This window comes from Podarcis cretensis (genome assembly GCF_951804945.1).
Source record: "Podarcis cretensis genome assembly, chromosome: 15".
Taxonomy (NCBI): domain Eukaryota; kingdom Metazoa; phylum Chordata; class Lepidosauria; order Squamata; family Lacertidae; genus Podarcis; species Podarcis cretensis.
This window is the reverse complement of record NC_137185.1, coordinates 30,023,490-30,048,325: the sequence shown is the minus strand read 5'-3', so window position 1 is coordinate 30,048,325 and position 24,836 is coordinate 30,023,490. Positions and strand designations below refer to the sequence as shown.

The 24,836-nt window shown below is 49.2% G+C and overlaps 1 protein-coding gene across 1 annotated transcript; it reads right to left on the bottom strand.

Moving 5' to 3' along the window:
• Window positions 1–802: 802 nt before the first annotated feature.
• On the bottom strand, window positions 803–23,783 carry TMPRSS13 (transmembrane serine protease 13). The gene is made up of 13 exons (XM_079956152.1): window positions 23,292–23,783; window positions 18,747–18,927; window positions 17,821–17,931; window positions 14,724–14,846; window positions 14,403–14,532; window positions 12,365–12,457; window positions 7,714–7,757; window positions 6,833–6,992; window positions 6,073–6,248; window positions 5,837–5,935; window positions 5,540–5,682; window positions 4,396–4,548; window positions 803–2,845 (listed from the first exon to the last, which is right to left on the bottom strand). Exons 1-13 carry the CDS (start codon window positions 23,313–23,315, stop codon window positions 2,825–2,827), a joined length of 1,458 nt encoding a protein of 485 aa, XP_079812278.1. The 5' UTR covers window positions 23,316–23,783; the 3' UTR covers window positions 803–2,824.
• Between the last annotated feature and the right edge of the window lie 1,053 nt (window positions 23,784–24,836).

The following is a 24,836-nucleotide window of genomic DNA, read 5'->3' as shown; positions in this document are numbered from 1 at the left end:
TCCTGGTCCCTGGAGCAAGAACAACAACAGGAGGCCCTGCCTTGTCCAGTCCCTGCTATCCAGCTGTAGCAGCTTTCCAGGCGCCGAGCAGGAGCAGCAGGTGCTGAGCTCTGGCAGCTCAATACTGAAGCAATGCGTACCAATGTGGAAAATGCCTGGGCCCTTTGGGGGCTAGTACAACTGCTGCTGCATCAACTGGGCAAATGCCGAGCTGATTGGCTTCCCTGTTCCTGACCAGGCTCTTTCGAGATTTGCATTCAAGACCAAGGTGCATCAACATCACACACAGCCACACACTACCTCTAGCAGAGGGGCGGTGAACCTGCTGTTGCTCCTCCCTGACCATTGGGCTACCTGCCAGGCTGATGGGAGTTGGAGTCCAAGAATACCAGGAGGGTGTTCCCTCTCCCTGCACACCCTACTTGCCTTCCCTTCCTTGGGGACATTCAGTGCCTCTCCCTCTTCTTCCTTTAACAAAACAGGTGGCTCCAAGGTTTGCCAGACGGATGCCCAATGGCTTCTATGCCCTAGGAATCCTGCTGACCTTGCACTGCTGGAGAATGGTCTTTTAGGAGCCTAATCCAGTAATTGTTTGGCTTCTGTGGGAGTGGGGGGGGGATGCAGTCTCTTGGGGAGGAAGTTGCTTGCAGGAAAGACACCACTGGTTAAGGGACTGCCCATCTATAGGATGAAGTGTAAACTGACCAGGAGAGCATTTTTCAAATGCAAAGCCCAGAACTCTGGTTTATCCAGTGTAATTGACTGAGAAGACAGGCAAAAGAAAGTATTTCCTCAAACAACACATAATTAAATAATATAATTCATTTTCACAAGAAGTGGCAAAAACCACCAGCTTGAGTGGCTTTAAATGAGGATCAGGCAACACTGTGGAGGAGAGAGGTCTGTTTCCCCGAACAGCTAGGTTGAGCCTTTGTAGTGAGAGGAAGTTACCTCCTAGTACCAGATGCAGGGGGCTAATCATCAAGCTCTGCTTGTGAGCACCCAGATGCATCTGGGAAGTACCCGGGTTCTGGATTTGATGGGCAAGAAGGTCACCCTGTACATCATCCTGTGCCCTAAGATCAGGAGAAGTGGCTCTCCCTCCAACACCAGGAAAAAGTCTAAACCCAGGAGCTACAGAAATGCGATTTCAGGAGAAATAATTGCCCAACAGTTACTATCAGGCTAATGTTGAAATGTGTATAAACATTAGAGGCAATTGTGGCATGGGGTGTGGTCTTTAAAGAGCATGTTGCTGCATGAGGAGCCCCCTAACAGCCCCATTTCTTTGGGGCAGGCACAGTACTAAGGCTGACTCCTCTTCACACCTCCTCAGTGGCATAGAGTGGGTTGCTAGTGCCCAGGGCCACGAGAGGGATGGGAGGGGAAAAGATGGAGTACACATGCACATTCAACTGCCTAATGGCAGTTGACATCACCCAAGAGATCTCAGTTGCAGAGATAAGAAGAGCTGTTTTGTTGTCTGGAGAGGTCACTCCTGGTTTGCATAGAGAAGACATTGTCAACAGAGTCCAGTGATGAAAGCACACCCTAACAATTTTGTGCCCAGGGCGACCACTCCTGTGCCCCCTCCACGCTATGCCACTGCATCTCCTGTTAGCAAACTTATTATTGCCACACACCAATTATGTGCATTTCTGTTTGAAGAACTTTGATGCTGATGTGGCAAAATAGCTGCCTTTGCCAGTAGGCAAATGGTACATAGTTGGTGGCTGGGCCCTTGGCTATTGGCAGCAGACACAGATAAGAGGTTCTCTGCACTATAGGAAAGCAGCTTTGCTACCATGGTCTACCTCAAAAGGAGAGGTCATAACTGAGTGGTAGAGCACCTGCTTCACATGCAGTAGGTGGAAGTTCCAGGGTGCCTGGCTAAGAAGATGCCATACCTGAAGCTTCAGGAGGTGGGGCTATTACTACTGCCAGTCAAGCTGACAGTACAGAGCCAGGTAGACCAATGGCCTGCATCTCACTTGACATTGCAAATGTGAATGCCCCATAGGAAGCCATTGTGCCAGAGCAAAGGAGGCACCCTACAAGGGTGTGTTGTTTAACAGGATGGAGAAGGGCAAAGAAGAGGCTTGTTCCCACGGCAGAGTGTCACAGTTTGGGGACTGAGAGGCACCCTTCTGCAGCTTGCCACTCTCCCCACATAGGATCACTGGTGGGGCTCAGTTCCCCAGAGTGGGTGAGTGGCATGGATATACCTAAGGCTGAAGTGTTTCTTAGCTGTGCCCTGAGGACTTCCCAGTGAGGGAGGCTTAGTGGGTAGGTGGGCCTAGCTTCCAAGGTCTTGTGGTGTAGCCAGAGTGATTCTAAAATGCAAAGTAGGCAGAGATGCAGCACCAAGGATGCTACAAGGGCTCCTCTTCTGCCCCGTTTCCAAGTGCAAGGACCTATCCAATCCATTCCTGGTCCAAACTGCACAAGCACTGAGAAGTGGTCTGTTCCCTTTTAGCCAATGTAACCTGATCCCAAGAGCAGTTCCAGAGCTTGAGCGCAGCTGATTCTCTGGGGAGGACATAATCACACTCCACACTCCTCCCAGATGCTCCATTCCAGGCCCAGCATCAGTCGCATCAGCCCCCAGAGGCACAAGCCAGAGTCCAATAGGCACTGACAGCAACAGCAGCAGCAGCAGCAGCCCAGAAGTACCAGAAGAAGGGAGGGGGAAAGGTTGTCCTTTGCCACACAGTCATCCTGATGGCCCACGAGCAGGAAATGCATCTGGCCACCCCAGCCTCCATGAGGACCTTTCCATGGGAAAACAGATGTGGTGCTGGGGGCAGAAGAAGCCCTTCTTTTCTCAGTCAGTCTGGCTCTGGCTCTGGAATGGAAGGAAGGAAGGAATGAAATGAGCCCACGGAAAGCAGCTGCTTCCTCCCCACAACTGGGGAAAAGCAAGAAAGGGACACCTGCTGCCAGACTGAACTTCTGCTACTCTGGAATGTGCAAGCTTTTATGAGATCTAACATAAGCAGTCAAGTACAGGGTTGAAGTAGCTTCGCGTCGAGCGTTTTCGGGTTGCGCTCCGCGGCGACCCGGAAGTAACGGAACGCGTTACTTCTGGGTTTTGCCCCTCGCACATGCGCAGATGCTCAAAACGACATCACACGTATGCGTGGAAGTGGGAAATTGTGACCCGCGCACACACAGACGTGCAGACACGGGTTGCGTTCGCTTCAGGATGCGAACAGGGCTCTGGAACGGATCCCGTTCGCATCCAGAGGTACCACTGTACAACACTTCCTGTTTGCCCAGAGTGGACACACAGGGGGATGTTGCTCCAGCCAGGAGGACTTCTTGTCACACCTGGTCTGGAGCATCCTCCCCCTGCATGTGACCAGGTAGATGGGCATGACCCTTGGAGACTCCATAAAAGGGCTGGTCACGCAGCCACTTTCTTCTTCTTCATTTTATTCCATCTCAGTGCTTTTGCTGTGTGCTGGCTCTCAGCCAGCAGCACATGGGCTCATCCCCATAGGGGCTGAACTCAAACACTGTTCTGTAACTAGAAGCTAAAGCCTGTCTTCAGGATCATACTGTGAACTGAATGTGAGTAAACTTCTTGTTACTTTTAAGAAAAGACGGTTGTGTCTTTATTTTTTTTAAGGGGTAACAAGGGGTATTTACCAGGAACAAACCCAATCTGGACAAATCAGATTGGATTGCTTAAGTAAAGAGATTCAAACGAATCTACCAACTAGCTTTCTGCAACATACTGGGGAATGTACACTGCTACTGACTCACTAGCATGAGTAAGAAAGGATAATATTTAATCAATATGTCCTTTCCTACTATCCACAACATTCCCACACTTTTGAACTCCCCAGGGCATCTTCTTCAAGGCAATGAAGAGGAGATGCATTCAGTTGCAAATATAAGTTTCTGTCCACATGGGCATAGCCAGGGGGGCAGGGGAGCAGCTGCCCCACACTAAATCAATTAAATATTATTAAAAATTAATTAAATCAATTAAAAATACTTAGCTAACTGACCAATTGTGTTGCCAATAACTCAGTTCTCTCCCCCAACATAATGCCCACCCCCTCTAAAAAAAATCCTGACTACGCCTATGTCTGTCCACCTTTGTAGGACAGAAGGTGGGTGAAGAATGGCTTTGGCACTAGCTATTTCAGACCTGCCCCCATAACATGACCTAGAAGTTGCAATGAATCAAGGACATGCTTCCCTCCCACTAAGAGGCATGTTTGCTGGCCTAAGAGTTGCTGGACAAACCTCTGATCTTTTAGCAGAGCATTGAAAAAAACATTTTGCAACCGTTTCCAGCACCTCTCCACCTGTGGTCTGCCTGTCAGTCTCCTAAGCTAAAAGAAGTCAGCCGGCCCCCAGCAGGCTCCTCACATGCTCCCTTACCTCCATTTTGCTGTAAATCCAGCTAAGCAGCTTTGTGACCTTTGTGTAGACACCAGGCTTGTTCTTCTGGCCACAGCCAGTCCCCCAACTGGTGATGCCAGCCAAGTACCAACGGGAGCTGTCATTACAGACCAGGGGGCCTCCACTGTCACCCTGGGGCAGAGAGAGAAGGTCAGTGGGGCAAGATGGAACCAGAGGCTGGAGAAGGGTGGAGCAGAAGCCACCTGACATTTGGGTCCCCCAGGAGATGTCAGCCACAGTTGCTTGTGAGCAAGGCCCATGAAGGCACCACATAGGGGGACTTTCCACTGCAGACCTAGAGTTTATGACAGGATGTGTGCTCTGGGCATAACCTCTTCTCATGGCAACACAGCAGGCAGATCACCTGTCCCAACGTTTTAAAGAGCTGGACAGGACTTGTAATTTATTGAGCCCTCTATCCCCAGAAAGCACAGCCTCATAGGGACACCTCATGCCAGGGAATGGTCTGGATCTGAAGTTTGGGGGATGCAGTCGTAGGCAGATCAACTACTCACAGAAGTGGAGGGGGAGTATTCGCCCCGCCCCCCTGCCTCCAGCATTTTCAGAAGCAGAGAGAGAGGCAGACACAGACACAGAAGCAAAACAGCTTAGGGAGGAGTTACCCAGCTATGAGATAATGACAAGAGATCCAAAAGGGAGGGAGCAGCTGGGAGACACATCAATTGAGAGTGTGGAGGACCCCTCCTCCCCATGGACCTGAAGGTCTGCAAAGAGAACAAAGGAGGCAGAGAGGGGGAGGAACTTCCCATTGGTGTACTCCTTGCTGCAGAAGTAGGATTCAAAGTAGACAACTGATCTCCTTGCGGAGAGTTGCGCATTTGTGCTTGCAACATGATGCTGTAACAAAGGGACTATAAATCTGTCAACTGCTTGTTCATTCTTATCTGTGAAGCTACCGAAGGAAGAGGGGAACTCTTTACTCTTAACACCTCTGGTCAAAGCACCCCACTTGGTGCTCAGCGCACCCACCTCAGCCCCTGGGCATCTGGTACTTGGCTCCTGGCACCAGTGAGAAGAGGATGGGGGATGACCAACCTGAGGGCCCATGAGTACTCTTGAAACCACACCCCCTTGCCTTCTTTCAGCAAAATACCAATCTCACCTGGCAAGCATCTCTTCCCCCTTTTAAGTACCCAGCACACATCATCCGTGGGGTCAGGTAGTGGTCATAGACATTCTGGCTGTTGCAGAGTCTGTAGTCAATTATCTTCACCTCTGCCTCCCGCAGCTTTGGCGATGTATTCTCTGAAATAAGCAGGCCATGATGAGACGGAGGAGCTCTCCTGGGCACACCAGCACCTCCTGTTGGACTTTGCTCTGCAGCTGGCTTGGGGTCCTCTGCACCCCTCAAGCTGCAGCTCTACAACCCATCAGATGAAGAACCCTCACCCCAATTTACCTTCATTCTCGTTTGTCTTGCCATAGCCTGTGATGTAGCAGGTCCTCCCAGGCAGGAACTTCTGATCAAACATGGGGAGGCAGGCTGGGCGGACATTGGCTGAAGCAGAGAGAGGAGAGAGAGAGATTAGTCTCCCCTTGAGGGGGAGGCTGTGGGCTTGTTTCACCAAGGGACCTCAGCACCAGGAAGGCAGGGAGGAAGGTGAGATGTGGCAGCATAAAGTCAGGGAGCTTTACCTGATAAGGTCAGAGGCTTCGAGAGCTTCAGCAATGCAATGTCAAAGTCATCATGATCATCATCGTATTTGGCATTGATGATGATGTGTGAAACAGGGATGCCTGCGGTAGGCAGGTGCTTGAGGTTGGAGGCCCCAGCATACACCTTCCACTGGTCCAGGATCTTCACACTATTCCTTAAAGGCCCAAAGGATGAAATGTCACACAGGTTAGGGTAGAGTCGCTTCTGCTTTGACCCAAAGCCATCTTTCTCAGCTGGAACGTATGCTCAGAACATGAATTATGTGTGACGGGTGCATGTGTGAGAGAAAATGTGTTTTGGATCAGGACTGGGTGCCAGGTGGTGCAGCTACTTTATCAGAAAGAGAGGCATGGAGGGGAGGCAGGGGGCAAAAAGGACAGGGCAGGGGCTGGTGGGGCTTATGTTGCAGTTGGGAGGAAGGTGCAAGCAAACTGGGGGGGGGGGTGAGGAAGAGAGTGGAGAGAGGTGACTTGTCCAGGGATGTGGCCATTGCATCTCCTGCCTTTCAATAACAGGTGGAGTAGGTATCAGGGATGGGATGTCAGAGCAGATAGTCCACTGACTTCCTTTCTGTTGGACCTCCTGGATTCATTGGATCTCATTCTCCAGCTTGCCATGATATCCCTCAGAACTACATGTAGCCACAGTGGAAACCCAGAAGGTCAATTTCCCCCTGCAGATCCAGCCCTCCAACTCAGCCCCCCCCCCTCACAAGTTTTGGGCAGGGATGTCACTTACATGAAGAAGCAGTGAGCTGCTGTGAGGACCCACTGAGGATCGATGATGGTCCCTCCACAGATGTGAATCGACCCATAGTGCAGGCTCACTTGCCAAGGCCACTTATTGATTGTTGTTTCATTGCCTTCAATAATGCGGCCAGACATTGTTTGCCCGCAGTCTACAGGGAGAGAAGACATGCAAGAATCATAGAATTGTAGCATTGGAAGGGACCAGGGGTGCTGGAAGGGCAAGCAGAGAACTCTTGCGCCCCAGGAGAGCTTGTGCCCAAAAGATGCCATGGTGAGACCTGGCATTGCACAGTTCCTTTGCATCACCCAAGGCTTCCTTTAACTCTTTCCCTCCTGCCCTCTCTCTCTAGTCATGTGCCACTCCCATGGCATTCTCTTCCCCTCTCTTGGCCCACCCAGGGACTTTCCTGGGACTGGGAAGCAGTAGATGGAGACAATGACAGGCAGAGAGGCAGAGCAATGGATGCTAGTTTTGTCTCCACCCCCCTCCCAGATGAGTTTCACAATAGCAACACGGAGACCAAGGAGGAGGAAGCTCAAAGCCAGGCCCACCCTCTGGGCTGCATATGGGAAGACAGGTACATAGGTAGGTGGTGAAGGTGACCGAGGTGAGTGGGGCAATGCCCCATTTGCCCTAATAGACCATCCACCACTGGAGGCTCCTATTTCTCACTCACACCTCTCTGCTGTGCTGGGCCCATGATGCTTCTGCATAATGAAGGGTGTGGACAATGTATGGCAGGGATCACTTCAGGGTAGCTCACAGCTCAGTCTCTTGGGTATAGCAATGGAAATAACATGAGATCCAGGAGGGGACCCTTCCCACCTACCCACCCACCTCCCACCTATATAACAGCAAAGTCTCCTTACTTGTGCATCGGAGGGAAACATACTTTCCAGTGCCACATTGGGACCTTGAGGAAAGACAAAAACAGACTCTGTTAGGTTTCAGATGATACGGAAAGGGGGGGGCATGTCTTCTTCACCTTCTTCTTCGCTACAATATATCAATTTATTTCCAATTGTCAATGTCAAAAGGGACTAAAATCTATAAAATTCATAGAAAATCAACGTGCCAGTTTGCTCAATTCCTCTAGGACTCCATCACACCTCCCCTGTCCAGCAAGGTGTTAAGACCCTAATCCTGTCAAATCGCTCTGATCAGCCTTTCCTCCAGGCAATGTCAGGTGGCAGACTATGCATATTTGGGACCATTGTTTTCTCATCCCCAGGAAGTGTTTATCTATGCATATCTCCAGCTCTGCATATTTCCCCCCTCCCTCCTCCATATGTTAATCTGTGTAACCCAACCTCCCTTTAATATATTCATGATGTAATCTGTGTAACCAAACCTCTCTTTAATGTATTCATGACGTGTTTTGCACTGTATTCTGGGACATGGAGGGAGTTTCAAAAACTCATGTCACCCCTTTCTCACTGTTCAATCTCGCCTTGAACCTGTTGCGCAATAAACTTGGATCTTCTGCAGTTTGCTCCTGTCTACGGCTGAGCTCATTTTCCTCCGCAGGGACCCACGGACTTAGTCCGATGAGCTGGGTGGCAGAGCAGCCTCGCACCCAGATTTTAGCCGTAACACAGAGGATGGGTCCAGCAGGCTGCAGAGTCAACACAATGGGACTCCCTGGCCAAGAGAATCGAGGTGGGGTAGGATCATGTCTCCAAGAGCCAGCTAGCCACCTAACTTACACATGGAGGTGCCAGGAAGGACCACATTCCTCCTGAACCACAAATGGGCTTTCTGAGCACCTGTGTGCCAAGAATAAGCAGGCTTGACTGGAACAGGCGTGGAAATGGATCTCCATCCCTGTGCTAGACAGCTCAGGGAATCAGTGATCCAAACAGTGCCCAGGCAAAGGCCAGTGCCAAGGGGGAGAAAGGAGTGCCACACCCATCAGGTGAGTTTCCCCAACTTTGTGTTATCCTCCCAGCAGATTAATCTAAGAGACAGTGGCTTTCTCAAGGCCTCCTTGGCTAAGGGAGGATTTGAGCCACCTCGCTTCTCAAAGTTCAGCATTTTTCATGGTTCCACTGACTCTCTTAAACCAGACTTTTCGAGGGTTAAGGGGCCCCAGTCAACATATAATAAACCTGGCAGACTTAGCTGGAGTTCTTTTGCCATTTCTAGTTCTTAGCTAAATAAAACACATTTAAAAGAGCTGTGGGATGGCGGCCTCACATGCTCCAATATGTATCAGGTGAGCCTGTAATGGCCATTTCCTCAATGCAGTTCAGAAGGGCAAACTCTAGCCAACAAATCACCTCCCCAGTCTTGGGAGGATGGTCAACAAAACACTTGGTTAAGCAATAATTGTTAATTTATGTTCTGGAACTCACACATCTTAAGGTGTGAAAAGTCTCATCTCTCACAGCTCCTTTGATGTTAGGGATTTTGTTCTTTAAAGGGAAGTAATGCCTTGAATAATTTTGCATAGCAGATGGCACCATTGTCAGGAAGCACATGGTAAACTGATCTCCTGTGAAATTCACAGCTTCAGCTAACAATATCTTTGTAATCTGGCCTGAGAGAGACACAAATCTGGGGGATCTTTCTGTACACAAAAACACACACCCCATTTAAACAATTTTCAAAAGTTACACAAAACTATATACAATAACCACACAGAAATCATGTAATTTAGGGTTAGATTCAGATTCCAGACACATGTAGAATAGACCCACTTAAGATCATGGGACTTAAGTTAGTAATGAAGAACTGAACTTCTATTGATGGTTACCAGTAAGCATGATGGGAAGTCTGGAACCAACACACAGGAAGGTGCCCTAGACCAGATCAGTCCATTCATCCACATGGCCAAGCAGCTGTCCAGGGTCTTGGACAGTGGCAGACGGTGGGGTGTCTTTCCTTGATTCTTTCCAATGTGATCCAATGTGATCCAATATGTGGCCCTCAAGGACTTTTTTTTGGCACCCTCTGCAACATCACACACACACACACACACACACACAACCCTTGCACTGCCTTCCCAAAGCCAGTTAAGTGAGTCACTGGACTTTGTAAAGTGCGGGTGAGAGCTCTGACAGGGTCCTAGAGTCCTCCAAACTCCTTCTTAAAGGCTGGTTAACGCTTCCCTAGCTTTGGGAAGGAAGTGGAAGGGCATAGGTGTAGCCAAGGGGGCAGCTGCCCCCCTAAATCAAGTAAATAAATAAAAATAGTTAACTAACTGAGGTTCTGCCCCCCCCAACATGAAGCCTGCCTACGCCCATGTGGGAGGGCACCCTGCCAGAGCCCCGCACCTCCTTCCCAAAGTCTGGTGCCTTGCTTAACCAGCTTTGGGAAGAAAGGGGTGGGCATCAATATTTTGCCTCGCTGCACCAACACCATCCTGCACAGTAATGTATGGCCTGTGGGTTCCCTGTCGAAGTACGATTGCAACCCAGTTGGGCCACCCTGAACTAGAAGGTAAAGGTAAAGGGTAAAAGTAAAGACCATTAGGTCCAGTCGTGACCGACTTTGGGGTTGTGGCGCTCATCTCGCTTTATTGGCCGAGGGAGCCGGCGTACAGCTTCTGGGTCATGTGGCCAGCATGACTAAGCCGCTTCTGGCAAACCAGAGCAGTGCATGGAAACGCCGATTACCTTCCCACCGGAGTGGTACCTATTTATCTACTTGCACTTTGACGTGCTTTCGAACTGCTAGGTTGGCAGGAGCAGGGACTGAGCAACGGGAGCTCACCCTGCTGCGGGGATTCGAACCGCCGACCTTCTGATCAGCAAGTCCTAGGCTCTGTGGTTTAACCCACAGCGCCACCCGCATCCCCCTGAACTAGAAGGTACTCTTGTGCTGAACTTCCCTGCAGGAGGAGGCCCATCCAGGATTACATGATGAGTTGCTGTATGGCAGGAAGATCTAAGGATACCTGGATTTGGGGTGGATTTGTGGCAATGGAAGGGGGCAGCCCTTGGCATTCTGGGTAGGCAAGCAAGAGAGGTAAGAAGCTGGAATAGTACTCATTCTAGTAATCCCTCTGCCCCCCTCCCATGCAATGCTTGTATTATGTGTGCGGGGGGTAGGTGCATTTGATGAAATCTACAAGCCCCACCCCCTGATTCACCCAAATTTTAGTCAGACCATGCCCCCTACTGCAAGCTTCTAGAAATAGTCACTGGGATCTGTCACAGTTTGTTTACGGCAATAGCAGAGCCAGTCCTATCATTTGGGGTGGGCATCAATATTTTGCCTCGCTGCACCAACACCATCCTGCACAGTAATGTATGGCCTGTGGGTTCCCTGTCGAAGTACGATTGCAACCCAGTTGGGCCACCCTGAACTAGAAGGTAAAGGTAAAGGGTAAAAGTAAAGACCATTAGGTCCAGTCGTGACCGACTTTGGGGTTGTGGCGCTCATCTCGCTTTATTGGCCGAGGGAGCCGGCGTACAGCTTCTGGGTCATGTGGCCAGCATGACTAAGCCGCTTCTGGCAAACCAGAGCAGTGCATGGAAACGCCGATTACCTTCCCACCGGAGTGGTACCTATTTATCTACTTGCACTTTGACGTGCTTTCGAACTGCTAGGTTGGCAGGAGCAGGGACTGAGCAACGGGAGCTCACCCTGCTGCGGGGATTCGAACCGCCGACCTTCTGATCAGCAAGTCCTAGGCTCTGTGGTTTAACCCACAGCGCCACCCGCATCCCCCTGAACTAGAAGGTACTCTTGTGCTGAACTTCCCTGCAGGAGGAGGCCCATCCAGGATTACATGATGAGTTGCTGTATGGCAGGAAGATCTAAGGATACCTGGATTTGGGGTGGATTTGTGGCAATGGAAGGGGGCAGCCCTTGGCATTCTGGGTAGGCAAGCAAGAGAGGTAAGAAGCTGGAATAGTACTCATTCTAGTAATCCCTCTGCCCCCCTCCCATGCAATGCTTGTATTATGTGTGCGGGGGGTAGGTGCATTTGATGAAATCTACAAGCCCCACCCCCTGATTCACCCAAATTTTAGTCAGACCATGCCCCCTACTGCAAGCTTCTAGAAATAGTCACTGGGATCTGTCACAGTTTGTTTACGGCAATAGCAGAGCCAGTCCTATCATTTGGTATGGGGACACAGCTGCCTCAAGCGGCAGATGCTGGGGAGTGGCAATGAGCTGGTGGAGAAAGAGCCGTGTGCACCACACAGTCATTTCTGATCCCCTAAGCTCACTTCCTGCCCTCAGGTGCAGTGGAGGGCATGGCCTCTTCTCCAGCCATGTTGAAAGAAGATTCAACAGTCAGTTTGGTTGGTTTCTGTATCAGAAATGGGGGGTGAGGTGGGAGTTGCACCATCTAGACCTTTGCCTAAGGTATGAAAATCTCCTGGGCTGACCCTGGCAGGTCCCAAGATTAGAGAGGGGCCAGTGCAGCCCCACCGCCACTCTACAAAGGGGCAATCAATAACAGCTGACCAATCTTAGCAAGGGGTTGCTACCCTGTCTCAGAATCTCACTAGTAAGAGGGAAGGGCTGTCCTCTCCCCTTTCCAAAGGCCACTCCTCGCTCCCTTACCTGCTGAGGCTCTGCTGGATTGTGCTGTTCATTTCTCCGGCTGTGAAGCTGTTCCCAGACCACGAGAGAGGGGCATAATCTGTTAGGGAGGCACTGGGGAGACAAAGGAGGCCGTGGTCAGGATGTGAGAGCCAGCCTTTGGGGCGCAAGGCCTATCTTGGGCAGTGGCGTAGCGTGGGTTGTCAGCACCCGGGGCAAGGCAAGTAATTTGCACCCCCTAACCCGTGGATTTGCGCCCCCTAACCCTAACCCCCAGATGTTGCACCCGGTGCGGCCAGCCCCCCCTGCACCCCCACGCTACGCCACTGATCTTGGGGCAGCCCCAGTATGTGTTTGTACTAGACAGAGGCAGTGGAGGGGGCACATGTGGATGAGATGGAAGGTGGAGGGGGTGTCTAGCAGGGGCTGCCCCCGAGGGAAGCAGAGGGATGTCACCCCCACCTGGGCCTATTGCAGTAGGAGGGAGGGGAGGGGCGCCCCACATAGAATCACAGAACTGTAGAGATGGTAGGGACCCCAAGGGGCATCTAGTCCAAAGCCCTGCAGTGCAGGAATCTCAACTAAACATCCAAGGTCATCCAACCTCTGCTTAAAAACCTTCAAGAAAGGAGACTCCACCACCTCCAGACTGTTCCACTGTTAAACAGCTCTTACTGTCAGAAAGTTTTTCCATATGAGCAGGAGATATACGTTGCTCCTGAAGAAAAGGAAGGAGGAGCTGAAAGTTTGCAGATGCTAAAGGAGAGTTGCAATTTGAGGCCTGACATGACGACAAAAAAGGAAAATAAAAATCTGATGTGGAAAGCCTGGCCTGAATTGGAAAGTGGAGCACTGAGAGATCTCCTTATGTGGAGATCTGAAGACCGAAGGATTATAAATTTAAGTAAGGTGGAAGCTGGAGCTTGGGGGACATTTGGACTTGAAAGGAGCACAAAACAAGATTTGAAGTACCCCATAGGCTTTACTATTAAATATGGAGGTCTGGCTGGTAGAAACATGGATCCTGTTGGGCCGGAGCCCCTTTGAGATTTGGAGTTTAACATTAAGGACTATCAGAAAGACCGGCAGAGAGGAACTGAGAGAGAACTGAGAGCCTTGGACGTGAGATCTCCAGGCTAAACAGTATATGACTGATGGATTTTTGATGGGGACTGAAACCAGGAAAAGGGTGGGTGGAGTTTGGGAATCCAAAGGGTATACAAATATAGTTTGTTCTGTTTTTAATTTGTTTTGCTATTGGTATGGAAATTGGGAAAGTCGTGGAAGGGAAATTTTGGTCGACTTTAGGAAAAACGTTTAAGAAAAAATAATGAGGTATAAATATTGATGTGTAAATTTGGATAGGTTAAAATTGGTTCTTAAAATGGTCTAAATTAAATGAAAATAAGGTTTGTAAACATAAATTGAGGATGGAAGAAAGAAGAAAGTAAAATAATAACAGGTTAGAATAAATTATTAAGTCAAAATGGAGAAATAAGCTAAGGACTTGCTGAGCTAATAACTTAAATTGGAATACAAGAAGGGGAGGTGTAAGGAGGTCTGAGAAACAAGTTAAAAGAAAATAAGTATTTGAATTTTAATGTGTTTTTGTTTTTAAGTTTTTGTTTTTTGTACTTTTGTTATTTTTTTGTTTATTTTTGTTTTTGATTTTATATGTATTTTGAAAATGCTAATAAATATTTATTTATTTTTTTAAAAAAAGAAAGTTTTTCCATATGTTTAGTTGGAATCTCCTTTCTTGTAACTTGAAGCCATTGGTTCGAGTCCTACCTTCCAGAGCAGGACAAAACAAGCTTGCTCCCCTTTTTCCAGGCTAAAGATACCCAGCTCCTTCAACCGCTCCTCATAAGGCAGGGATCTGTTGATCTCCTTTTTTGCTGGGAGAAGCAGGTAAGCCACACACCCTCCCTGTGGGGTGACAGCGAGGAGGCGCCTGGCGGCAGACGCTTGGGAAACTGCCCCGGGAGGAGCAGGAGGGTTGCCTGCTTGTCTCTCCCCGCTCCTGCCTGCCTGCCTGCTGCCCCCACCCAGGACTTACTTGAGGAATCCGAGCTGCCGGCAGGTCTTCCTGGATAAATCCTCCGTCCAGTCTTTGCTGCACACGGGGAGCCACCGCTTCTGGGGCCCCGAATAGACCTGGAGAAAGGACTCGTTCCCGGCGAAGCGCACTGCAGAGCCGGAGAGGAGGAGTCAGTGAGGACCACGAGGAAGAAGAGGAGGAGGAGGAGGAGGAAGACTCAGCTTCAAGCCCGTCGCTCGCCGGAGTAAGCAGGAGACCCGGCGAGCACTTGCCCGGCCCCAGCTCCACAGGTCGCCCCACCCCACCACCCTCCCTCCGCACCCCCGGGGAAGGCATTACCGCAGTCCAGCTCGTCGCTCCGCTGAGAGCAGTCGGCGACCCCATCGCAGCGCACCGCGTGGCTGTCGCAGTTCTCGGCCGGCTCCTTGTAGACGATGCCTGTGCCAGAGCGCCAGAACAAGACTGCGAGGGGCAGAGAAAGAGGGAGAGGGATTCATGAATCTCGCCCTCTTTTCTCTGAGCTGAGCTGAGCTGCGTTGACAGATTGTCTCGGCTTCGAAGTTGTTCTGTGTTTACGCTCCCGTGTTCTTTGCCACGCCTTGTCCACCAGGTGTCAGGAAAGCTCCAGCAACCAGCAGAGGGAAGCTGTTATGCCCTGAAGGGAATTCCAAGCCTTCAGAAAACACCGCCTCCCTTGTCAGGGCTTCGTGATCCTCGTGACCTCCAGAGGATAAGGAGGACGCTCTCCTCCCACACACAGAGCATGTGGTCAAAGTGAGCATGACGATCGCTCATAAACTAAATGACACCAAAAGTGCTTCTATATTAGATGCTGACCACACTCTGTTCATTTTTCAAAAACAAAACAGGGCACCTGCCTGATACAATCATCGAAAGGTAATTGGGAAGGTGAAAAGAGCCCTGCAGCTGCCACCAGGCCCAAGGCCCAACCGGTCTATGGCAACGGTCAACTTCATGCGGGATCTGAGAGCCTCGGCAGTCCTGTCTCCCCTCCTAATTCCCAGCAACTGGCGTTTACTTCATCCAATACTGGAAGTTCCCCCAATGCTTTCCTTGTGCTCCTCCCATGTTCGTCAGCTTGCAGAAAATTCTGCTTTCAAATATAGGTGAAGGAAACAAAAGCATAATCTGTACCAGTGTGGATCGCCTTCGGCCAGGGCTTTTTTTTGCAGCCGGAACTCACTGGAACTCAGTTCCGGCACCTCACAAGTGGGTACTATTGCCATTATAAGAGAACAAGGGAGGCATTTGTGGCAAGTTCTTGCAGATCTTTTTCTAGAAAAACAGCACTGACTTTCACACTGTGCTTACTGCCTTGTGACATATGTACTGGGCAGGGGAGCCCAACACATCACTTTCACAATTACTTTCCTGGTCAGTGCTATTTTTGTGGTACAGATTTTTTAAACCTGACCTTATGCTAAAGTGGTTTTGTTTTTTGTTTTTTTTGTTCTGCCTATATAAAAAAAGATTCATGCAGTGGAGCTCAAATGGAAACATTTTAGATTTTTTTTTTAATTACAAGAATATTTCCCAATTGGCACTATTTTAGGAGTGACAGCCTCCTCATATTTTAATGAGTGTCAAAACACCTATATTAGAAAAAACAACAACACTGTAATAGCACTTAAATGAAAAATCCTTTTATGTGCAAATTTTCAAAAAGGATTTTTCCTTTTTAAAATCTGCACTGCTAAAGTCACACTGATCCGGTGACAGCCATTCCCTTCCCTGTGCAGATGGCTATGCCATGGTATGGAATGGGAGAAGAACACAATGGGCTGTGCGCACAGAACAAGCGCGGGACCCTCTGAAGCATGGATAATCAGTTGCCACGGCATTCATAGCTTACTGAGAAGGTCAACAAATGGGCAGCCTTAGGAGCCACCCTCCTGCGACCATCCAGCAGGAGGAGGATGGGATGGATGCCAAGGAAAGGGAGCCTGGCCTGCAGCTGCTCCCCCAACTTCTCCCTTCCCAATTGTTGACAACAAAACAGAAGAGAAAGAGAAGAAGGCTCCAGCCAGTGTGTCCTTGTGTGGAAATGTGTCTCTCAGCCAATTTTCCAAGGAAGGGAGGAGCCATGAATCCAGGTCACATCTAAAACTGGGCGGGGAGTTCTCAAGACAGGCTTGGCAGAGTCAGAACCCTGAAAAATGGGGCACCCGGTAACACCATGTCATTTGCATTTATTTGCCTGTTCGAACTACTTGTTGCCTTTGTGTTGCTTCCTCATTTTAAAATCGCAACAGGTAAGCCTCTTATACACACCATACATTTAAAACACATGACTCCCCCCAAAGAATCCTGTGAACTTTAGTTTACTCCCACAGAGCTACAACACCCAGAACCTTTAACGAACTACAGTTCCCATAATTCTTTGGGGGAGGTCATGTACTTTAAACGTATGGTGGGTACATAGTCTTAAGAACGTGAAAAAGGAAGAAGAACGCACACAGGTGTAAGGGACAGCAGGGCCCCTCCCATGAGCCACAGGACTCATTCGGCTCTTCAAAACAGATGGAAGAACTCCAAGGGCCAAATTTATCCACCCACCAGGGTATCTGGCATGTTTCCATGGGTAGCTGCAGCTGGTTTTTGTAGTTCCAGAGATGGGGGGGGACCCAGCCACTGTGTATTTCTTCTTTCCAAGGCTCTCTGGTGAAACCTGATGCCTGCCTAGCACCTAAAACAACCTCACTTGAATGTCTTCTCCATCCTCCCCCCGCTCTGTTTTAAGACTGCAGCCAGATGGAGACTCCATAGCTTCAACATAAGCCAAAAAAGTTCTTCCTCTCCCCAGTTCATTTGCCATCTAGCCTCAGGTCTGGAGAGCACAAAAGCTCACACTCTGTTTTGTAATATTTTGATTGGCCTAAAAGGGAATTGCCCCAATATGAATTTGGGGGAAAATATATTCAGGGACAGGGACCCAGGTGGCGCTGTGGGTTAAACTACAGAGTCTAGGACTTGCCGATCAGTAGGTCACAGTTTGAATCCCCAGGATGGGATGAGCTCCCGTTGCTTGGTCCCTGCTCCTGCCAACCTAGCAGTTTGAAAGCACATCAAAGTGCAAGTAGATAAATAGGTACCGCTCCGGCGGGAAGGTAAAAAGCATTTCCGTGTGCTGCTCTGGTTCGCCAGAAGTGGCTTAGTCATGCTGGCCACGTGACCCAGAAGCTGTACGCTGGCTCCCTCGGCCAATAAAGCGAGATGAGTGCCACAACCCCAAAGTCAGCCACGACTGGACCTAATGGTCAGGGGTCCCTTTACCTATATTCAGGGATATTTTAAAAAATATCCCATAAATTGTATGAGATCTGCCCTCTTCTTCAAGCAGGATGTTCATTCCCAGGAATGAAGGAAGAGCAGAGACACATTCCTCCCCACCACAAACGAGAGGAGAAGGACTCACATAGCAGGATGAGGGCCACCAGAAGCACAATGAGGATTAAGATGCAGACAATGAGGGCCAACCTCTTCTGGCCCATCCTCCAAGACGCCTTGAACGTTGGAGTGGAGGAGGCTGTGGTTGGAGAAAGAAAAAAACCAGATTGGTTACAATTATGAAATACCCCTAAAACATCCATTTTGCTGTGGTTAAGTCCGCACCATAGAAGGAAATTTTGGAGAGAGACTCTATTACAGAAAACCAGACTCACATGTCCAAGCAAAACTGAGTTGCAAGGAGCATGTGGCTAAATTTATTTGTCTCCTTTTGCTATTGTCTGGACCATTCCTCCCTTTTCATTTGTACATTTAAATGTAGAACTCCTTTGACAATATTCAGCCAATATATGGGGTCCCTCCTTCTACCCACAATTACTAATCAAGAAATTTCAATAGTCCAAGGCTCAAGCAGAGCCCAAAATATATGTTAAGCTTTTCGCCCATCTCTCCTGGACAACAGAAGATTTTCCAAGAAGACATTTTGCAATATGTTTTTTAAAGACAAACTCATCTTGACTAGCACTGTTTGAAAATCTTTACACACATCCACTGTCAGGAAATCGGGATTTACAGTCTTTGTTTCTGTATTAATTTCTGAAGGCCAATTAGGTTCCTCGTTCTTGGGGACACCTGCTTCCTTCCGTCCCCTGACTGTGCTCATTTCTTCCTTCTCTGCTGTGTTACCCTGAAATCCCAGAAGTTAAGAAGAGGAAGGGATGAGTTAACACTTTGCCTTTCTCCATTAGCCCCTTGAAAGGTGCAGATGTTCTTGACTCTGCCAGTCCTGCCTGGGATATACCATCCAGACTCCCCCACCTCAATATACATCCAGCAGCAGCAGGGACTTCCATCAGGTGGCTTCCTTCTCCCCCACCCCACCTTCCATCTTACCCCTTGAGGTCTCGCGAGCCACGCAGGGCACAGGAGCCAGTCTGGAGTCTGTAGGGTAGGGTCTGAAGGCAACTCCTCGAATGGTCTCTTCTGGTGGGGGAGGTTGGGCCACGATGGGCAGGACAGATGATGAGGCACAAGAGCTGGGATTCAGGTTGGCATGATGCACAGTTGGAGTTTCCTGCAGGTAAAAAGGGTTCAGACTGAATAAAGGGTTCTGAAAAGGCTCTCATGTCATAGCTATTTCTCTGATGGAGCCAAAGGTCAACATGAATGAGGCCTTAAAAAAACCTCACTCATGTTGGAGAAGGTCACAGCTTAAATCCCTGGCATCTCCAGGTGGCGCTAGGATTGTCCACTGCCTGGAATTCTGGAGTGCCAGTCAATGTATAGAATTCTGACATATACCCAGCTTCCTATGCTCAGCTCTTAGCGTTCATCAGTAGCCCTGGAGAAATCCCACCATTTTTAGTAGGTCTGACCTTGAAGGCTAAAGAAGCATCAAAGCAGAGATGCCTCCATTGCAGGACCTGCCTGCCCACAAAGTGGGGTGAGGGGCAGGGCTGGATTAACCATTAAGCAAAATAAGCACAAGGGACGCAGGTGGCGGTGTGGGTTAAACCACAGAGCCTAAGACTTGCCGATCAGAAGGTTGGCGGTTCGAATCCCTGTGACGGGGTGAGCTCCCGTTGCTCGGTCCCTGCTCCTGCCAACCTAGCAGTTCGAAAGACCATCAAAGTGCAAGTAGATAAATAGTACCACTCTGGTGGGAAGGTAAACAGCATTTCCGTGCACTGCTCTGGTTTGCCAGAAGCGGCTTAGTCATGCTGGCCACATGACCCGGAAGCTGTACGCCGGCTCCCTCAGCCAATAAAGAGAGATGAGCGCCGCAACCCGAGTCGGCCACGACTGAACCCAATGGTCAGGGGTCCCTTTACCTTTTTAAAATAAGCACATGCTTAGGACATCAAGGGAAGGGGGGATTCCTTATCTCTACTAAGTATAGAAGCAGATGTGTTGTGTAAGATTGGTTTTGAGGATCTGATCAAAGACTTTGCAATTAGAAAAAGTAGGAGAATTCCCCCCCCCCAAAAAAAATATATAATTAAAGTGGAAGTATACAAAAATAAACATTACTTTCCATCTCGCTGTAGGTTTCATTTTGAAAAAAATATAATTTAATTTTATGGTTTATTATTGTTTATATTTTGAATTAGATATATATATGGGGGCACCGAAATCTTTTAAGTGCTTAGGGCCTCTAAGGGTCTTAATCTGGCCCTGCTAAGGCAGTTGCCTCAGACAGCAGATCTGGGCCCAAGGAGAACCCAGCCAATCTTCTCCAATGCTGTACCACACTGCCATGCCCCCACTGCCCCCTCCTTGACTGTGAGCATGCCCCCCATGGAGGCAGGGGTAGGGCACAGTTCTGGAGGAGGGGGAGGCAGCGGGATGGAGCATTTTGCCCCAAGATGCAAAATGTCCCGGACCAGCCCTGTGCTATTGGCCAGGAGTCCGGGCTGCAAAGGGACCTCCAGAAATGTTTTCCTAAGCTGCTTCTTCAAGGGATGGGAACACAGGGCATCTTCGTGAAGAAGTCACCTAATCAATTCTGGTGTGACCTCTGTGTGTGCATCTAGTTACTGCAGATGGCTCCCCCCCCCAATGAGGCCACCTTGTTGAGTCAATCGTTAGTATCTGTTTGAGCAACTAAGGGAGGGGGGATTGGGTGCTTCAGTTCATACACTTCCTTTCCTGGAAAGGCAGTGGCTGCCCCCACCTCTGCTTTGAGAACACACCTATAATAGCCAAGGACTGATTATTTGCATCTGCTTGCTACTGTCTTCCTTGTGGGCAAAGGCAGGCAAGTCTCTTGGGCAAAAAGTCTGGGTTGCCTCCAGCCTGTCACTTTTCCAGGAGGGATTCAAATGTGTGTGGGAACTTTAGGTTTGCACAGTTAAAGTGAATTAAAGGGCTCTATCACTCTAGCGCAGAAAATCCACTTCAAGAAAGCATCGAACATTTTGCAGTTTGGAAAGTGACAGTGAAAAGTACTGGAAATGTGGGATGATTGAATGTAGAAACACCCTGTGAGCACATTAGGATGAATTCAGGATAAATGTTAGCTGTTGTATAACAAATCAGAAGGAAGGCTCAATAAAGACCAGACTGAGTCCACATCCACACTATCTATTCAAAATACTCTTATATCGCTTTTACAGTCGTGGAGAATCCTGGGGGTTGTAGTTTGTTAAGGATGGTGGATCTATGAACCCCACACTCTTAGCAAACTGCAGTTCCCAGCATTCTTTGAAGGAAGCCATGGTTGTTAAAGTGTTGTAAGAGTGCTTTCAATGGATTGTGTGGATCTAACAGTAGTCTAACAACTGCATTTGCTTTGTGCAGACAAACCAGGGCAAATAGATGCTCCATGTACAAGTCATCTGGAAGAGTCCAAAGTCAGAAATGTCTACTCACACAGGGTGAGGACTCAATGCCAAGTTGCCAAGACCGAGAGGAGGTAGATCTGGGAGTATTTATAGCAGACAGTGGCACCCAGTTGGCCCTCTGCTGTCATTTGACTTCCTAGGCCAGGAGGCTTATGGACTGTTTTGTACATTCTGTTAGAAATGTAAGAGTTTAATGTAGTGAGTGCAATGTGCTACTTTGTATTCCGTTCTTAGTAATGTTATACATAACTAGTTTTAAGACGGTTCCACAGCAAAGCTTTGAAACTCATTTTTGGGGCAGAAAGCTCAATTATCCAGATCAGGGATTCTGCTGAACGACTCCAACATGTGCCCCAGCCGAAACTACCAGAAAATTCCACCCTTCTGCCCTGCAGCAACTCTGGCAGTGCAGGGAGCAGGTGACCAGCAGTGCCTGAGAAATGATGATCCCAGTTCCAACCTGGCGCTTCTCTAAATGCAGGGATGCCTCCCAGGGCCGTGGAATGCTGCTGGGCCATCATGTCACAACCAGGTGGAAAATTCTCTCTCTCTGATTCACTAACAACCTTATTAACTGGATCACCACCATCTTTTTCACAAGCTGCTGCTAGCCCTGCTGTGGGGCTTATAAGCCTGGCATTGTGTGTGGTGAAATGGGAGTGAGGGGAAGGTTTCACTCCCACACTCCCATGTCACTGCTGCAATTCAGTTTGCAGGGCTTCCCTCCCATTACTGCTTTTAAGGGGAAATGAAATGGCCGAGAGACCCAGCCGCAGACCTCCTGTGTCATCCCATCTCCTTTTTGGCCCCAATGCAAGCTTTGGTTTGGCCCTGACAAGCTCCAAGAGGGCTTCTCAGTCATCAGTGCCACGTATAGGGAAAGGCAGCCCTCATGTCAAAGAAGAGACCGAAGAACAGGGAACTGACTGTTTCTCCAAAGGGAAATAGTTCCTGCTCAAGACAAAGGAGGCACAGCCAGAACTTTCTGATTTCTAAGCTTTTGTCAGAGGGCCAGATAGAATCTGCCTTCTGACTGTCAGCACAGCTTCCAAAGACCTGTTTCCTCTACGTGTATCAATACTTGAAGTTCTGATGGCTTTTCAGGCCTAGGATCTTTGGGCTAATCCTAAAAGGTGTTGAGCAGCATGAAGTCAGTGTGTAGAGGCTTCCGCTGAGTTGTGTGGCTAAATATATATAAGCAGACATGGACAGACACACAGGCTGAACCGCTTGCCTCCTCCTTAAAAAAGGTGTGAATTGCTTGCACCCCTGGTCACAGCAGAAAGAGGGCAATTAGATATTTGGCACGGACCCCCACCAACATCCTTTGGTCTAATTGGGAGGGAGGGGGAAGAAGCCCCCGTCCATGAGGCCCACCTACCAATGCAAGCACCACAAGGGGCACACTGTGGGGCCAACCTTTCTACCAGGATCTTGTCTTGGGGTTCTCCTTGCAGCTGTCCCAAACCATCTGCAAGCACCACCAGCCTCAGGACAGCTACTCTGAAGTCCTGCGGTTTTACCACCACCCACAGCAGCAATCCTGATTATTCAGCTCCAGGAAAAGGAAAACAGTGGCTGTTGACCAAACAGTGGCTGTTGACGAAACATGAAAAGGAGGCAGAGGAGAACACCAGAATGTTTTGGCTCCTGGCCTGGCAGGTTTGAAAAGTTGCCAGAAAGCAGTAGGGGATGGGGAGATTGCTCAGGATCTCCCCCAGGATACTATAAGGAGCAAAGGGCTTTGGTAACGAAGGAAGCCTGAGGTTCAGTCTTAGGAAGAAGGGCTTGCAAACAATATTGTGCATTGGGCTAAGAAAACAAGTAGGGCTGGGCGGTATCTAGTTTTCAACATCAGGATCTATCACCAGCAACTGCCCCAGGATGCCAGCTGGTGGGGCTGAAGCTGCGAGGAAGGGAAAACAAGGAAGTATCAGGATGGGGAGAGCAGTCTTTTTGCCCAGCTGGGATTCTCAGGACAAGGCTCAAGTCCACCTCCCCCCACCTCCAGCCTGTTGCCCTGTTTCAATCAGTCTCCGCCCCTCACCCCATGACCCACATCAAGGCCCCTGCATCTCCTCCTCTGTTGACTTACCAGGCTCGCTGGTCTCTCTTCCATGGCCTCTTCTCTCTGCCAGGAGCTCTGGGTCACTGCCACCTCCCAGTGCCCATGGTGAACTGCCAAGGGTGGCCTTCCTGCTCACTCTTAGGCTGTGGATGCCAGCCAACCCAACGGAGTGGCAACTGTTCCGAATGGGGAGTCCGTCCGTCCGTCCGTCAGGCCTGCCTGCCTGCCTGGCTCACTCCCTGTTAGCTGTGTGGCAACCACAGATGGAATCCAGGGAAGAAACTGGACCAACCTGAAGCGCTGCTGCTCAGCTCTGTGTTCCTTCCCTGCCAGATTCCCAGAGGCAGGTGGAAGGTGTTGCCCTTCAGGTGTGCTGGGACGGCTCCCACTGGGACAGCTCCCTCCTGGCTCAGAGAAGTGGCCCTTGAAACCCAGCTAGGGAGGCATCACACTGACCGCGCCATTAGCTCTTTGAGCCTGGAGCCTGCCTAGCCTTAGACCTTTAAAGAGCCTTAACAGGCAGGCAGGCAGGCAGGCAGTATCGGGGAGCCCCACCCACTTGAGGTCATCATCAGGAGCAGGGGAGGAGATGGTTTTCCTTGACTCAGGAGAGACAACAGCATGTCAGTTGGAAGGAGTAGCAGAGAGACAAATTACCTGGCCGGGGAAACCACCCAGGTCTGGGTCCTGCTGGGGAGCAGAATTTCTTTGGAAGCTGCTTCTGATCTCTGGAAGCCTCTCAATTGCCATTAACAGCACACAGAATTACAGTGGTACCTCGGGTTACAGATGCTTCAGGTTACAGACTCCACTAACCCAGAAATAGTACCTCGGGTTAAGAACTTTGCTTCAGGATGAGAACAGAAATCGTGTGGTGGTGGCACGGCAGCAGCGCGAGGCCCCATTAGCTAAAGTGGTGCTTCAGGTTAAGAACAGTTTCAGGTTAAGAACGGACCTCCAGAACAAATTAAGTTCTTAACCTGAGGTACCACATTATAATTACTATTTTATTTTATTTTATTTTATTTTATTTTATTTTATTTTATTTTATTTTATTTTATTTTATTTTTTATTTTATTTTATTTTATTTTATTTTATTTTATTTTATTTTATTTTATTTTATTATTTTATTTATACCCCGCCCATCTGGCAGGGTTTCCCCAGCTACTCTGGGTGGCTCCCAACAGAGGACTAATAACAGAATAAAACTTCAAACATTAAAAACTTCCTTAAACAGGGCTGCCTTCAGATGTCTTATAAAAGTCAGATAGTTGTTTATTTCATTGACATGGGGGGAGTTCCACATGGCGGGCACCACTACTGAGAAGGCTCTCTGCCTGGTTCCTGCAGTGCTGGTATACTCTTTCCCTTTGGGTTCTTCTTCTTTTTAGCCATTGCATCCCCAGCAAAGATGCAAGCCCCTTACAACATTCCACATCTTTTGTTCACTTAGTCTCTGGGCTGCTGTCCTATGACCTGGCCAGCATCCAAAGACAGCAGCAGGCAAAGGCTCAGTATCCCCCCTGGTTTCAGAACAAGTGTGTGTGCGTGTGTGTGTGTGTGTGTGTGTGT